This window comes from Antedon bifida, chromosome 8, assembly GCF_963402885.1.
Source record: "Antedon bifida chromosome 8, ecAntBifi1.1, whole genome shotgun sequence".
Classification (NCBI taxonomy): Eukaryota; Metazoa; Echinodermata; class Crinoidea; order Comatulida; family Antedonidae; genus Antedon; species Antedon bifida.
Window position 1 is genome coordinate 10,792,657 of NC_136233.1, and position 16,972 is coordinate 10,809,628.

At 35.8% G+C, this 16,972-nt stretch overlaps 1 protein-coding gene across 2 annotated transcripts in view; it reads right to left on the reverse strand.

Annotated features, from left to right (window-relative positions):
- LOC144850606 (roundabout homolog 2-like) overlaps positions 1-16,972 on the reverse strand; it is an 87,127-nt gene that overhangs the window by 8,282 nt on the left and 61,873 nt on the right. For both annotated transcript variants that reach the window (XM_078707931.1, XM_078707929.1), the window contains exons 9-15: positions 16,457-16,616; positions 12,891-13,047; positions 6,119-6,246; positions 4,370-4,564; positions 3,759-3,911; positions 2,941-3,068; positions 167-383 (exon numbers count right to left, since the gene is read on the reverse strand). In XM_078707931.1, coding sequence (XP_078564057.1) covers positions 167-383; positions 2,941-3,068; positions 3,759-3,911; positions 4,370-4,564; positions 6,119-6,246; positions 12,891-13,047; positions 16,457-16,616 — 1,138 coding nt within the window. The remainder of the gene's footprint in view (positions 1-166; positions 384-2,940; positions 3,069-3,758; positions 3,912-4,369; positions 4,565-6,118; positions 6,247-12,890; positions 13,048-16,456; positions 16,617-16,972) is intronic.

Here is a 16,972-nt window from a genome sequence, read left to right on the forward strand (position 1 = left end):
TTAATCTTTGAAAATATTTAACTTTTTATCTCAAAAAGTGAACATTTTAAGAATCATTTTTGGTACTTTTTTTAAAATAACTTTTTTCAATAGGCATCTTTAAGAGTTTTCTGCAACCAGGCAGAAGCTGTGTTTAACACATAAACTTCAATTAATATTAACGTACCATGTTTTAAAGTACTGACAGTAAAAGGGGGAGTTTCAATTCCAATTTCTTGCTGGTGAAATGGCTTGATTGTAAAAGTATAATGAGTAGCTGGTGTAAGTTCAGTTATAAGTAACATGCTGACGTCACGCACTGTTTCAACAACCTGCTGCTCCAGAACACCAACTTTACGATAACTGATATAAAATCCCTCTATGTATTCTTGGTATCGTTCCACCTGTAAAGTCAAAATAGATTTGTTGGCAATTATTATATGAGGCAAATAATTTAAAGAAAAAAAACTTGCCTAATAATCTAATCAAAATGTATGGATTCCTGATTAAATCATACGCTCTAGGAACAGAACTATTTTCTACCAGAATAAAAAGTTTGTATTCATCATCTCGCTATAGCTCTTGTTTGAAAGATTTAAGGTGGTTAAGAATGGGGAAATGAAAATTGTTCTTTTGCATCATCTTCATTGCCATTTTTTATTTGTAGGGTATTTCATGGATGTTTTGTTTGTGTATTTATTTATTTTATGTATGGCCGACATCTGTCGCAAATGACAATGCCATTAGTCTATGAAACTAAGCTAGGACAGTTTTAAGCACCTTAGTTGGTCCTTTTATTGATCAAGGGCTTCTCTCATCCAGTGCCGGCCCACATTGACCTTAGAAACATTTGTATTATATGCTATAGGACAACCATTATTATTATAACCAATGCTGTTTTTTTACACACAAAAATTTGTTATGAATACAGTTCCCAAGAGGAGTAAAAATAGATATCAAAGATAAACATGGATTAGGGATAAAGCCGTCAGAATTCGGCTAATTACATTCAAGACAAAAGCTTACAATGCAATTATTGTTTTATTAGCGGATAAATGTGTTTAGATAAGATTGAAACTGTTTTACCACCTGCCTTGCAGAAATAAAATAACAATTTTCATTTTAAAGACGACGGCAAGGTGATGTATGAGTACAGTGGTTTTAAACAAAAGATTTATTAAATGAAAATAAATTTTACATGAAAAGTCAACGTTTTGACTTGACATTTGGGTGAAATTTAACAATGGTATGGAGAGAAAGACTGAGGGGAAGGGGGGGGGGGACCCCTTGTTTTTGTCAGAATTTGTATAAAAAACAATACAGTAACTCTAAAGCTCTGTCTACACTATCAAACTAGTTTGACAAAAAAAAGTGTGATGTGCCCAAATACGGTGGTGATATGACATCATCATGTCCATATTATTTGGCCATATCACATTTTTTTGTCACATCAAGTTTGTTGGTAGTGTAGACAGAGCTTAAAAGATATCTTCATATCTTCAGGTACTATCGGTATCTGGCCAGTTTGCCGACTCCCAGTTTGCCGACTCCAGTTTTCCGACTCCCAATTTGCCGACTGGCTATGTAAATGGTGTATCGAATAGCCAGTCGGCAAATGGAAAACCCACATTGCTGACAATAATAAAACTATGAAAAATCATACTTTAATCAATGGTGTTTTGCAATGTCTTTTTCATATGCAAAAACGAAAAAATCATGCACTCTAGGCCACCTTTTTGGTCTGGTTTTATTTTTCTATCTTATACATTTTTTGTTGGGATATAATTTTAAATTAATTATATATATTTATTTATTATGTCTTTTTATTGATATTTTCATTAACATTTAAAATATTTAATTTATAAAAAATGACAAAAAACAACAGTGTAGCATTGCTAAAAAGGCCAATGGTTCTTGACATTTCTATCAATATTTATCATAACATGCCAATCAAGTCATCAACAAAAACAAAGTCCTTGATCAACATAAATTAATGAACCATTATTATATTGACTACAACCATTATTTATCATTAGTACAAATGAATTACAGTATTAATCTTGTTTAAGATCATTAAGGTATATTATATTGACAAAATGTTTTAATTTAAATTTGTCGTAAGTAGTGATTTAATTGAGTTCTTGTTTAATATTAACTTTGTAACGATTGTGTTGATAACTGAATACGAGTAGTGTTATTAAATAAACAACAGATTCATTTTAGTACATCTCTAATAGTTTAATTTAAATTTGTCATAAGTGTGAATTAAATAACCGAGGTCTGGTCCAATATTTACACTTTGTGTATTGATTGTGTAGATAAACTGAATAGGACTAGGTGAAAACAAACAATACAAATTTCAGTATTATTTAAGCATACCCTATTGTGTTATTATTGACTTAACTCTAATAGTTTAATTATAATTTGTATTAAGTTTCATTAATTAATTGTCGTTCTTGTCCAATGTAGTTTGTATATTGATTGTGTTGATAAACAGGAGCGTTATTATAGAATCAGTTTATAATTGTTGTCATATTTAAGTAATATGTGTATTTATTGATTGTGAATACTATTGAACTACCAACTATAGATGACAGAAGCACTAACTTTAATAAATCATTTCTGTTTATAATTTTAATTGGAAGAAATTTCAACTTGAACTTGGGTTGGAGAAACTGGAAAATTGCATCCCAAACTTCATTTTATAGCCTCTTTCTTTATATATACCAAAGTATTATATTATTGTTTAAAGGAATATCCCAATGATATATCCTCTTTCTCGTACTATATGAATGCACCGCCAATTATGTGTGTGTGGCTCTGATGTATTATGACAACTGAGTATTGATAATGAGGACTGTGCATTTGGAAAATATAGTTATGAGTTACAGTGGTGTGAATCAAAGTTCTTTTTTTTTAATTTTAAAAGCATTCAAGATGATGAAATGAACTTTTCTTTACCTGCCAAATCAGCTTTACAGCTGTTGAACTAAGGACTTGTACTTCTACTATGCTCACTCCAGCCATGTTTAACTTCATTTGAGGGCTAATAGGAAGGGTAACTCTTGGTTGAGGAGTGACATGTGAATCTGGAGACACAAAAATAATTTAAATATAAGTTTAAATAGGTACATTACCAATGCAGATGAATTTTATTTGAAGGTTTGCACGGCGTTTGCGGTACACCACATATTAGTTCTGAAAGGAACTGTCGAGTTTCTCGACGTTTCGATCAATTCCCACTCTTGAAAGCATATTGATCGAAACATCAAGAAACTCAACAGTTCTTTTCAGAACTAATATATGTGGTGTAACTTTGTATCAACAGATGAATTTTCATTCTAATTTTTTATTTGTTATATACAGTAGAACACCTTCTGTACATGCCTATATAATGGACATCCTTATTAAGGGGACATTTTCATGTGAAACAAATGATGGAAATAATTATATGTTAGAACACTGTGACTAACCCTTATTCAGGGGACAATTTCTTTGTCCTCGAAGGTGTTCCCTTGATAATGATAGGGGTTCTACTGTATCTGATATTTTTATATGGATTCATCATCATAATTATAATATTTAACATGTTATTTCTGAGACTATACTTCAGTATTTCTTGCAGTTAAAATTAAACTTATAATATTATTATGTAAAAATTTCAGTAGCTTGACTTGTGTCAAGTACACTAACATCTTAAATGGTTTAACAAAATCCAATACAATTTTCTTCTATGCTGGATGATTAGAATAAAAATGAATAAATAACGATCTACGTACCTAATGTCGCAATAGGTTGAGATACTTCACTGGGCTTACCGAACCCTTGAACGTTCGCTGCCCGTACAATGAACCTGTAGCTTGTCAGGTGTCTAAGATTGTAAACATAAACTGGGGATGCTGGGATACGGTCAAGTAATACCATCCATCCAGCTAGAAATACAAAATTACATTATTATTAAATTTGAGAAATTGTCATGATATATCTTGTATCATAAAATTGTTTTAAATGAGATGCAAATAAATCAAATACACAAAATGGGAGAGAAGCCATATTTTACATTTCGATCTTTTCTAATAAAAAATAATTAACATAGATATTAAATTATGTGACAGTAGCAATGTATTGTAAAGCAAGGATTATACATTTATATATCTCATTGAGCTGCAACCATAGGCCTATCACTCATTTTTCTGTCCACAACGGCAGGGGCTGCCCACCCTGGTGGACCTGAGTACACCAGGGCAACCTCCTCTTCTGAAAGATGCACTGCACTGCATACGAATCAGATCTCTATGCTGGACCTCAAGTTTAAGGTACTTTTATTAAAAAGACCTGTTCTAACCTGCTAGTTTGCTAGTACAGTAGTAAATAATTAAAAATATTTCACCTTGTAAACCTTCATCTATAGAATACTCTAAACGGTAATGGCTAATGATGCTTCCTCCACTGTTTACTGGCTGTTGCCATGACAATAATGCAGAGCTTCCTGTGATATTATTAACAATCAGTTGCCGTGGCGATGAAGGTAAATCCTTTTCAGGTGGCATTTTTCGTATTCCAATTTTCTCAATCTCATCTGCACCTGATAATAAAATGATTAACAATACTCTTAATGAAGTTGAATACAAATTTTACTTTAGAATAATAGCTCATTTCAAAAGACTCTGTAACATGTGTTTTATTAGTCTGGCTAAATTATGTCGGGTTCAGCCTCATTTAACATTTTCTAAAAAGAATTTCAATTTAAAATTCCACTACAACACGTGGAGAGATTTAAAGATATAAAATATTGAAAATTATTATTTAAGGAGATTATGAAAATGAAAAATATAAGTTGCACTGACGAGACCTAATAAGACCAAAACAGTACTGTCTGCAGATTGGATATATATTTACTATATCTAATTTTTAAAAGACAATAAAAGTGGGATATGAAAGATCATTTTCCAGGGACTAGCATTTGGTAGTCAGTAATAAATTCTTGGCGACTCAATTAACTCAAACATAGGAGAACCACAGGGAGACTGTCTTAGTCCCATCCTTTTCACTACCTATCTAGCACATATCCTACAAAAATATGAACAAGAGCAACAACAAAAACAATATACACCCGAATTCACATTGAACAATGCAGATGACATATCTTTTGTATCTACCTCACAAAGATACATAAATGAAATAAATGCAGACATTCCACGGTATCTACAAGACTATAATATAAAAGTTAACCCGTCAAAAAAAGAAGATTTTAAAATAAAAAGGAAAGGAAATGAAGACTGGCGAAACTGCAAATTCCTTGGAAGTAAGTTGGGAACCAGAGACAATGTAAATAACAGAAAATGTCTCGAATTAAGCAGCTTTCAGCAGGATAAATCACATACTTCAAAATAGAAAAATAAGAATAAACCTAAAAATGAGAGTCTTTAACATATACATCACAAGCATCTTTTGTATAATTGTGAACTGTGGACAATGACTATCACTAAAAAGCGAAATCGATGTCTTTTAAAGAAAATCCCTAAAGAGAATAATAGGTATAAGGTGGCCGGAGAAAATAAAAATTGAAGATTTGTACAAAAGACCAGGACAAATTGAGTGGAGTAAGAATGTAAAGAAAAGAAGGCTGACATGGTATGGTCACCTGCTCTGTTTAAATGAAAACACACCAGCTAAGATTGCACTCGGAGAGGCTCAGAGAAAGACCAAAAGACCAAAAGGAAGAACAAAAACAACATGGCAAACATAAAAAAGGAAACATAACTTCTACATCTCGAATGCTTGCTCAAAAACATACTGAGTGGCGAACACAAGTGAGATTCGCAATGTCTAACGACGATTAGCGTTTAAGATGATGGAATAAATTCTTTGAACTAATGGCGTGGTTTAATTGGAAAGCAATCTCTTAACGTTGAAAAGGACGTAGGAAAAATTCCATACCCCAATTTGCAATCCCTCGTTCCCAACACTCTAGATTATCTACCGATGAATGAAAAAATATACTATTTACAATTAGAATAAAAAATGAACTATTCTATTAATCTATATCAACATAAAATAACAATATTTCTATTTTACTCTATTGCTAACACACTACAGCAGAAATACTGCAGTAACTGCAGCAGAATAATATAATCACCTATAACAAGCAGTGTGGCATTCCACTTAGTTTGATAGCTACTTCTAGTTGCGACGCATGTGTATAAAGCTGAATCGGTGGAGTGGAGAGCCGAGATCTGCAGAGTTCCAGAATCTAGTTGTGTTATTCTTTAAAAAAGAAGAAAAAATTGAGTTAGAACATATCTAAACTTACGCTTTATTTTTATTTCATTTCTTATAGAAGTATGTATAGTTGTGCGACAGAATATTTAATTTCTTCAGGTTGTAGAAAGGTTAGAAGACAAAATTAATAATAAAACTACTATATAAAAAAACTTAAATTAAATCAATCATAAAAAAGTACAGTACAGTCTCAAGGTTGTATATATTGTGTGCTAAATGTATTTAATGTATTATCTATATATATAAATATATATTATTTTTGCACTTAAAATTTTGATTCATAATTTTGTGATAATATTTTTTTATTTAATATTTTTATGTGCACATTTTAATCTAGATTTGTACATTTAAATTGAATGGGTTTTTTTTGTTCTTTAAATTTTATATAGTTTTGGGTATTTTCTATTTTTTGAAAAAGTAAAAGCAGTTCAGTTTGTAATGCAATGTCTTTGTTTATTTATAAACCAGAATAGATTAAAACATTTTATTTGTAAAAAAACTTGATTTATGTAATTTTATTAAACATTCGGCAAATAGCCAGAGAAGTAACCATGGGCCAATGGCACAACACAGAAATGGGTACCTCTTGAAACAATAATAAATATTTATATACAGAAACAGAATAAACTGGACATTAAATTTATGAAGAAAAAAATGTGCGTTTTGTTAATTTGCACATTCCAGTTTGATAAGGTGAACAGAATAATTTTAAGCATATGTCAGACATGTATGATGTCAATCCAACATATGAATATACTGCAGTAAGAGAATACATATAGGAGGGAAGGATTTTAAAGATTATGGAGATTTAGTATGGAAATCGAGTTTGGATTGCTGGATCACGTTGATAAGTGCACATTGACGCACGTAATAGCAATCCATGAACTCTTGGCATCTATAATATCATAATTATCATTTGAATGTTCGTTTTGAAAATAAAAAAAACCTTGTATTGCTGCAGGCATCATTAAAAACAATATCATATTCTATGGCTAAAAGTCATAGTTGTTTGAACATTTTTGAAAGTCTGATTTTAACAAAATTGTTGAGAGCTGCCACCAAATAGCGCCTGACAGGGGTCCATGGATTAACTTGTAAAGTTTTAATAATTTTATAATGTGATAATTATAATATCGTTGGGATACTAGCAAAGATACCCAGCGCAGAGAAGTTACTCCCTCAATCCCAAAATGAATACTATTAAACAAGAATGAAAGTGTCATGCCGCGAATGCTTTTCAAGAAGTATTAACACCAAGGTTGTGAATAGGATGGTCGATGCGATCTTGTTTACTACAATGTGTTACTGTATTACTATTTAGAGAATAACCTATGCATATTAATTAATTGCCATTATGACACCTATGTACTAGCGTATGGAGTGTATATTGATATAGGCATATCTATTGTATTTAAAGTCTCTTCACCTTTTGTTCATTGGCTACAGTAGTATTGCTCAATAAATGTATTGGTAACCAAATAGTCTTGAGACTTATTTATGAACAAAACGAAGTAACAACGATGCCAGCCGTGACCTGCCCGATAGATGGATGTCTATACACCACACCGGATAACCTGGGAGATGCCATAGTTGCTGCACTGCTCACTGCACATGCCAGCTCACACTCTGCTTCGAACCAGACTAAGGTTGAACGGGTTAAACGGCCATCGATATCATCAGCAGGCACCAGCGAGGAGTGGGACTACTTCCTGTCAAGGTGGAATGAGTATGCTGAAGCTACCAAAATCACTGGAAAGGAAAGAAACGTTCAGCTGCTGGAATGCTGCGATGATCAGCTAAGAAGGGACCTGATGCGATCAACCACAGGTGTATTAACTACAAAGCCTGAAGCTGACATCCTCGCTGGAATGAGAAAGTTGGCTGTTAGAGAGGAGAATCGCATGGTTGCCCGTGTAACTCTCCAAGACATGCGTCAAGATCGAGATGAGATTATACGGTCGTTTGCTGCACGTGTTCGTGGACAGTCGTCTGTTTGCAAATTCACTGTGAAGTGTACGGACTGCCAGACTGATATCTATTATTCGGATGAGATGGTGAAAGATGTTTTGATACGTGGCCTGGCAGATCAGGAAATTCAGCTTGACCTACTTGGGGAGCGCAACCAAGATATGACATTGGAAGCTGTCATTTCGTATATTGAGGCAAAAGAAGCTGGTAAGCGCTCTTCGTCTCGTCTTACAACTACAGGAGCATCGGCCAGCAGCTCATATCGACAACTGCAAAAGCAACATACTAAGATTGGCTCTGACCCAATTTGTACATATTGCGGTAATAAGGGACATGGTGCGAAGAGTTCACCAACGATGCGCAGGCAGGTATGCCCTGCCTATGGTAAAACCTGCTCCAAATGTGGCATTAAACATCATATTGAATCAGTTTGTCGATCTTCGTCAAGGAAGGGTGATGCTAACAGTACCACAGCGTTGTGTACAACATTTCATGCAGATATGGTCGTTGCTCGGCCTCTTGCTCTTGACCATCACATATATGATGACTTGAATGACACTTGGATTCGAAAGAAGGCGGGACCACATCCATTCACCAAACTTATGGTACAAGCCTTACCAGAGGACTATCAAGCACTGGGGTATAACCTCTCACAAAGTACTCCAAAAATTGAAGCCTTGGTCATGGCTGATACTGGTTGTCAAAGTTGCTTAGCTGGTACTGATATTTTACGTCGGCTGCAGATGAAAGTAACTCAGCTCCTACCAGTCTCGATGAAAATGAGGGCTGCAAATAATGGTGGAATCACGATACTTGGTGCCGCCATCCTTCGATATAGTGGTGTGGATGAACTTGGTAAGACTGTCACTACTAGACAAGTTACGTATATCACCGAAAGCTCAGAAAAAATATTCCTTAGTCGTGAGGCATGTATAGCACTCGGTATAGTCTCCAAGTCCTTCCCAATGATAGGTGAAACACCTAGGTCGGTGCCGATGACGACAACCCTCTCCGCCCAGGAACTTGAGACTATCACGTGCAAGTGTCCACTCAGAAAAGCACCACCACCTATGCCAAACAAACTGCCCTGTGAGCCTACAGACGGGAATAGAAAAAGGCTTGAAAACTTTCTGTTAGAATATTATGCATCAAGCACCTTCAATGTCTGCGAACACCAACCACTGCCTCTTATGAAGGTTAAGCCTATGAAGTTGATGATTGATCCCGAGGCCAAACCTGTGGCACATCACACTCCAGTCCCAGTTCCTCTCCACTGGCGAGAAGCGGTTAAGGCTGGCATAGATCAAGACGTCCGACTTGGGGTTATTGAACCTGTTCCAGTTGGTGAACCAGTCACTTGGTGTCATCGTATGGTCATATGCGCTAAGAAGAATGGTAAGCCAAGACGCACAGTTGATTTACAGTCATTGAATGCACATGCTACACGAGAGACCCACCATACACAGTCACCGTTTCAACAAGCACGCTTAGTGCCTGCAAATAAAAAGAAAACTGTATTTGACGCATGGAATGGCTACCACAGCATCCCCATACTGCAGGAAGATCGACACTTTACAACTTTCATCACTCCATGGGGAAGGTATCGCTACTGCGTCGCACCACAAGGTTACATAGCTTCAGGTGATGGTTATACACGAAGGTACGATGAAATTGTGTCTGACATTCCGGATAAAACAAAGTGTGTCGATGATGCCATCCTATGGTCAGACAATTTGGAACAGAGCTTCTTCCAGGCAGCAAAATGGCTAGATGTTTGCGGTAAAAACGGTATAACACTGAACCCATCCAAGTTCACATTTGGACAAGATACAGTAGAATTTGCCGGATTTGAGATATCACCAACATCTGTCCGTCCATGTAAAAAATACTTGAATGCGATAATGGAATTTCCTACACCGAAGAATATATCTGACATACGATCTTGGTTTGGTTTGGTAAATCAAGTTGCCTATGCTTTTTCTGTAGCTGATCGAATGATACCGTTTCGACAACTGTTGAAACCTGGGACACCATTTGAATGGAACAATAACCTACAACATATATTTGAAGAATCCAAACTCATTATAGTCAGTGAGATCGAGGAAGGTGTTAGAATATTCAACAATATGCGACCTACATGTCTTGCTACAGATTGGTCCAAGACGGGTATCGGATTCTGGTTGCTTCAGAAGCATTGCGAATGTCCATCTACCATACCATTCTGCTGCAGTACAGGTTGGAAGATCACGCTAGTTGGTAGTCGATTTACAAGCTCAGCCGAATCACGATATGCTCCAGTTGAAGGTGAAGCGTTGGCTGTCACATATGCACTTGAGAAAGCACGCTATTTTGTCCTAGGCTGTAATGATCTCACTATTGCAGTTGATCATAAGCCTCTATTAAAAATATTTGGTGACAGATCGTTGGAGGACATTCCAAATGGACGTCTACGAAACCTAAAAGAGAAGACACTCCGGTACAGATTTCGAATGATTCATATACCCGGAGCACGTCACCGAGCTGCTGACTCAATCTTTCGACACCCATGCGGCCTTAAGAATGTTCTTACACCAGTGCTTACGGACGAGGCCAATATAACCAACCTCAACAACATGGAGACTACCTCACCAGTATTCTGCCTTCGGACCGACGATGTTGACTCAACCAGTGAGAGTGTCGATCAACAGTTACTTACCTTCAGCTCTATGGCGTTGGACGATCTACAATGTATTACGTGGGATAAAGTCAAGCTGGAGACAAATAGCGACGACAACATGGCCAATCTGCTCACTATAATTGAGTTGGGTATGCCTCACTCACGCCATGAACTGCCTGGTATGCTACGTGAATACTTTTCAATCCGTGAGGACTTGAGTTCCATCGATGGTGTCATACTATATAAAGACCGCATAGTTGTGCCACCTCGATTACGGCAAGATGTCCTAAAATCGCTACATGCTGCACATCAGGGAGTTTCGTCAATGATCGCACGAGCTGAAGCATCAATTTTTTGGCCCGGTATTACTAAGGATATTCAGGCTTATAGAGAGAGATGTAATGACTGCAACAGGATGACACCGTCTCAGCCTGCTGCACCACCTTATCCGCCAATGTATCCACGGTACCCATTTCAGTGCTTGTGTGCAGATTTTTTTCACCACAAGGGGAATAGCTACCTAGTCATCGTCGATAGATATTCAAACTGGCCAATAATCGAAAAAGCATCTGAAGGGGCACAAGGACTCATAGCCACGCTCCGTCGAGTGTTTATGACCTTCGGCATCTGTGATGAACTATCTTCAGACGGAGGACCTGAATTCACATCAGGGAATACTCAGGAATTCCTGAAGTCGTGGGGCATTCATCACCGCCTATCATCAGTTGCTTTCCCGCATTCTAATTGTAGAGCAGAGGTAGGAGTGAAAACAGCCAAGCGCTTGATAACCAATAACACAGGCCCCCATGGTGAACTGGACACTAATGCATTTCAACAGGCAATTCTTCAGTACAGGAACACACCGGATCCAATAACCAAAACATCTCCCGCTATATGTGTCTTTGGACGTCCGATTAAGGATCTGATACCAATTCTTGAAAGCAAATACTTGCCGCATCCGACATGGCAGAGCACTTTAGAAGACCGTGAAATGGCACTTCGGAATCGCCACATGCATTCTGCAAAGTACTGGACGCAACACACTCGCCGTCTTCCACCCTTAATTGTGGGTGATTTGGTACGAGTCCAAAACCAAACTGGCCCACATCCAACTAAATGGGACAAGACAGGAACAGTCGTCGAAGTACGCCAATTCGACCAATATATGGTAAGGGTTGATGGTTCTGGTAGGATCACGTTGCGTAACAGACGTTTCCTTCGAAAGTACATACCTGTATATCAACCGGAACTCAAACGCACCATATCTGAAGACCTTCGTTTCCTCCCTGTGAAACAGGCACCAGCACTAATAGCTCCTACGCCAGCCCATTCTCCCACAGACATAACACCACCTCAATCTATACCTGCACCGCTTGAAAACCAACCGTCTGCTACAGATAGGACAACAAAAGCATCCGCTGGAACTGTACCTTTACCGGAATGCCACCCGACGGCTGCAGATAAGACACTGACCAAGCCTCCGACCGAAACCGTACCAGTCCTGCCAGTAGTTGTTCCACGTCGTTCGGATCGCAAAAGACAACCTCCTTTGCGCTATGGGTTTGAGGACAATTAACTATTAAATTAGTCTTTGATGACCTAAAGACTGGGGGAGGTAGAGAATAACCTATGCATATTAATTAATTGCCATTATGACACCTATGTACTAGCGTATGGAGTGTATATTGATATAGGCATATCTATTGTATTTAAAGTCTCTTCACCTTTTGTTCATTGGCTACAGTAGTATTGCTCAATAAATGTATTGGTAACCAAATAGTCTTGAGACTTATTTACTATTATTACAGAGTACATGCATTGTAATACAGTACGAAGGTTGTGTTCACGATGGATTGACGAAATCTTGTACAGTATATAACCTATTCGTGAAAGTTCCATGTCGCGAAAGTTCCAAATCGCCTTTTTTTTTTTTTCAAACATTGCAGAATAACACTACTGTAATAATTTTATTTTTTGGTGTTTTTATTCTTCAAAAAAAACTTACCTGTCATTCCTACTGATGGGTGCATTATTTTTCAGCCACAATATGTTGGTTTGGTCTGTAGATACAACCTGACAAGGAAGCATTGCATTCTCTCCGACAGTTAATGTTTGGTTGACAACTCCAATATCTATCACTGGTGGGTAACTATCTATTACAGCTAAAATGAAAAAAATTAAATAAGATTTTATTTAATCATATTATTTATTTTATCTTTTGTATTATAATATTTGATGTTATTGTTTGTCCTCCTTTTCTCATTTTTTTAGTATTTTTCCGTGTGTTTATTGTTTAAGTTTATTTAAGTTAGGCATTTATTTTCTTTTATCAAATTTATCAAGGAAATAAATGAGGTAGGTATGACAAAATACAACAAAATTAATATCAAGAAGAGATCAAAATGCTCGGCACATTGTAGATCATGGCAGTCAATGAATACTGGGGTTTTAATTCGAAGAGGATGTTTATTCAAAATGTTGTTCTATAATTGGGTGGGAAAGGCATCTGGTTTATTCAAGGGGTGGGGATGGCATCTGGTTTATTCAAGGGGTGGGGATGGCATCTGGTTTATTCAAGGGGTGGGGAAGGCATCTGGTTTATTCAAGGGGTGGGGATGGCATTCAAAGTGGAGTGTTTATTCGAAATATAGTAACTCTTGGGTTAGAAAGCACATAATTTAAGCACCATAGCACTTAACTGTCCACTTTCTTCACGTAAATATTATTGACCATGGCACGTAGGTCTAACATTAAATGTGGCTAATAAAACATTTACCATTACAATACAAGGACCTTATCAACCAAGGTTTTAAATCTACTTAATTCATTTTGAAGCTAGAGATAAATTACAACCCCATCTGTGTGAAATATTTCATAATGTTACTGTTGTAACCATGGCAGTGACATTGAACCCCCCCAGGTACCCACTCATACTCCTGGTTAGAGAGAGATAATATAGATGATGCACTTTGCCAAGGACACAATAAGCAATACTGTAGATATATTATATGATACAGTGGAGTTATCTTTATTAATTAAACCAGGCCTTGATTTGTCATTTAAAAAATTCTGATATAAAAATAGAATATAGATATATAATGTTCATAAAACATGACTGTAACAGACCTTTCAAGTATATCGGAATGTCCGTATACTACAGAAGTACGCCAAAAATGCGTGTGTACGGAAATTAAAATAAATCCTACAGAAATTCATACAAACTACTGTATAAAGCAAAATTTTGATTTGGCCTTGAATTATGGGTGTGTAAAACACAATAATTATGGACAAATCAACAACCAACATAACAAAAAGGCCTGATTCCAGGGTTTACCGCAATCTTCCGTACGAGCATTAAAACACAGTATGTGGCCTTTTGTTTTTATGGTGCACCAAGTAAGTAACTGCAATGCACTGTCAAGTGATTATGCGCAAACACGCGTGTATGCGCAGAGTGACTGTTTGACGTGATGTCATTTTTTGTTAATACTACTTAAATTAATAAAAACAATTAATATGAGGACTAAGGCTGTATTATCAAAACTAAATAATTTTTTTAAAAGAGTTTAATTAACCTTTGCTGGCACTCATTCTTTAACTTGGAGAGGCAGCATGAATAAAACATGCGTTGTCACAGTAAAAAAAGACACCTAACCCAATAACCCGGGTATTTATCACAATTTAAATACAAGAAGCAAATCGAAAAACACTTTAGTCTTACCAAAATGGCATAATGATTCTGGTAAAAGAACATTTCAATACCGCTCAGTCAAACTCTGGAATAATCTTTCACCAGATATTCGCAGCTCTATAAATTCATTAACTTTGCAATCGTTTAAAAATTTGATCTAACTGTATTTTTCTCTTGCTTCTTGTGATATTGTAGTCTTTAAAAACGTTTTCATAATTTTCCATTTTTATTGTTTATATTTGTAATTTGTAAGTGTTAACTGGACTTCAAGGAAGAACAATGTACAAATATTGAATGAATATCCAGAATAAAGAAAGATTTCTATCTATCTATCTATATTATGATACAATATTATGCTGACTTCTAATTAATTTCAGTTCTCTTATTGAAAAATGTCCATAAATATAAATATATCTGTTTTATATGCATCGTGTCAATATTTCCACACATGTTCATTTTTGTAAATGTTTAAAATATCACTATTTTTCACATAACACCAATAGCAATGAAGCCCATTATATACACACTTATCAAAAAGTGAAAGTACATTTCAAAGGTCAGCTGGAGAATGACATAATGGATGGTTTGATGCAATTACTTTTTTTTAAAGTACGTTAGGCTGATCGTAAAACATTTGATCGATGCAAACAGAAAGAAAAATCGCTCAGTTTATTAACAACCTCTTGCTTGGAGTTAGTCAATATAAATAAAAGTATATTACCAATTGACAGTAGGTTTAATTTATATGATGCAATTAATTTGTTTAAAGATTTAAAGTTTGAGTTTAAAATAATTTAGTAAGCAAAAAATAGAATTCACAGATGTGTATATTCTTTATGAACAATTAGTGTGGGATAATTCATTTGATCGTCTAAATTTAACTTCTCTACATTTGTAAAACATTATTATTGCAATCCACAAAATCCCCATAATGTTGCATAAACAAACATTATTGATAATTTCCATAGCAACAACTTTGTAATTTCATTTATCAATTATACGGCTCTTGTTATGGACAATTCAAGGTGCGTGTTCACAAGAGCCCGACTGTCTGTCATGCCAAATTCACCTGCGATAATGTCGGATCGTTACCTAAATGCAAAGATGTTCTAACACTGAGATACCAAGGACGTATAATGATATATCGAACACATTGTGAATTATTGTGTTTGTAGACATATTTATGTCTATGCCCCGGAAGACAAAGTAAAAATGTGTTTTAAAAAAGTATTGTATTGGATTGGAATTGTTTGAATACAAGATTATGTTTTTTAATGGGGAATGGATGCACTATGGTATTAACAGTCAGTCAGGAATACAAAGTAGTTAATATTTCCAGTTTAGCTCTCAGAAGGGGACTTCAATTTAAGGTGGCATTGATTTAGGTATATAAAATTGTTAGTATTCAACAGAATTCGTACTAAATCTTTTTCCGGTACATCTGTATCCCTATATCAAGGAAGGGGATAGAGGTAGGGAGAGAGAAAGCCATATAGTTGCACTCTAAAATGTATTAGAAAGTAATTATCAATGAAAACACTACTGTGGGATAGAGCCCTAGGATTGAGCCCTAAAAAGTTCTGCTGCTTGAGCATGCTTGATTGGGCCCTTGGCAAACGGTTCAGGATTGTTCTCAATAATACTAAGAATCCAAGTATCAAGCTCCAGGATAGAAACTTAGAATTGAGTCCTTAATCCCATGATTAGCACCAGGATGGCACAATCAAGCCTCTGGGATAGAATCCTAAGATCGAGTCTTTAAACCGGCCCATGATAGAGCATAATGGCACCTTACGATAAAGTAAACCCTGGGTTTGCATGCCAGAATTGATATGCATGTTACTGATGAAACCTTCTACTCACATAATCCTTCAACATACCTTCAACTGTAAGATAAGCACTTGTGGAGACGGTAGACTGGCCAACGGCAGAACATACATAACGCCCTTCGTCAGATGTCTGCACACGAACGATAGTTAATGTCCCATCTTCTAATACAGAATATCGGTTGTAATTCTGACCAGGAAACATAAACAAGTCCTGTAAAAAGTAATTATTTTTTAACATATTTTTTAAAATTATTTCTAACATTATCTTATACTATACTGTAATTACATTTTAAACTGTGAACATTTCTGTCAATTAAATTTATTATAATTTCCCGAGCAGCCAATACTATTTGATATGACAATGGTCAATCATCTTTGACCTTCCATATTCATTAAATGTGTGTCAAGACATTAGTATATTTCGTAGTGACCTTCCATAATAGATTATTTCTCGTATTATCGCAATTTGTCTGATATTACAAAAGAAGGCCAACATGGAATTCAATAAGACATGCAATTATGAGTTTGATATCTATGTGGGTGTCTGTGATGTGCTTCAACAAAATA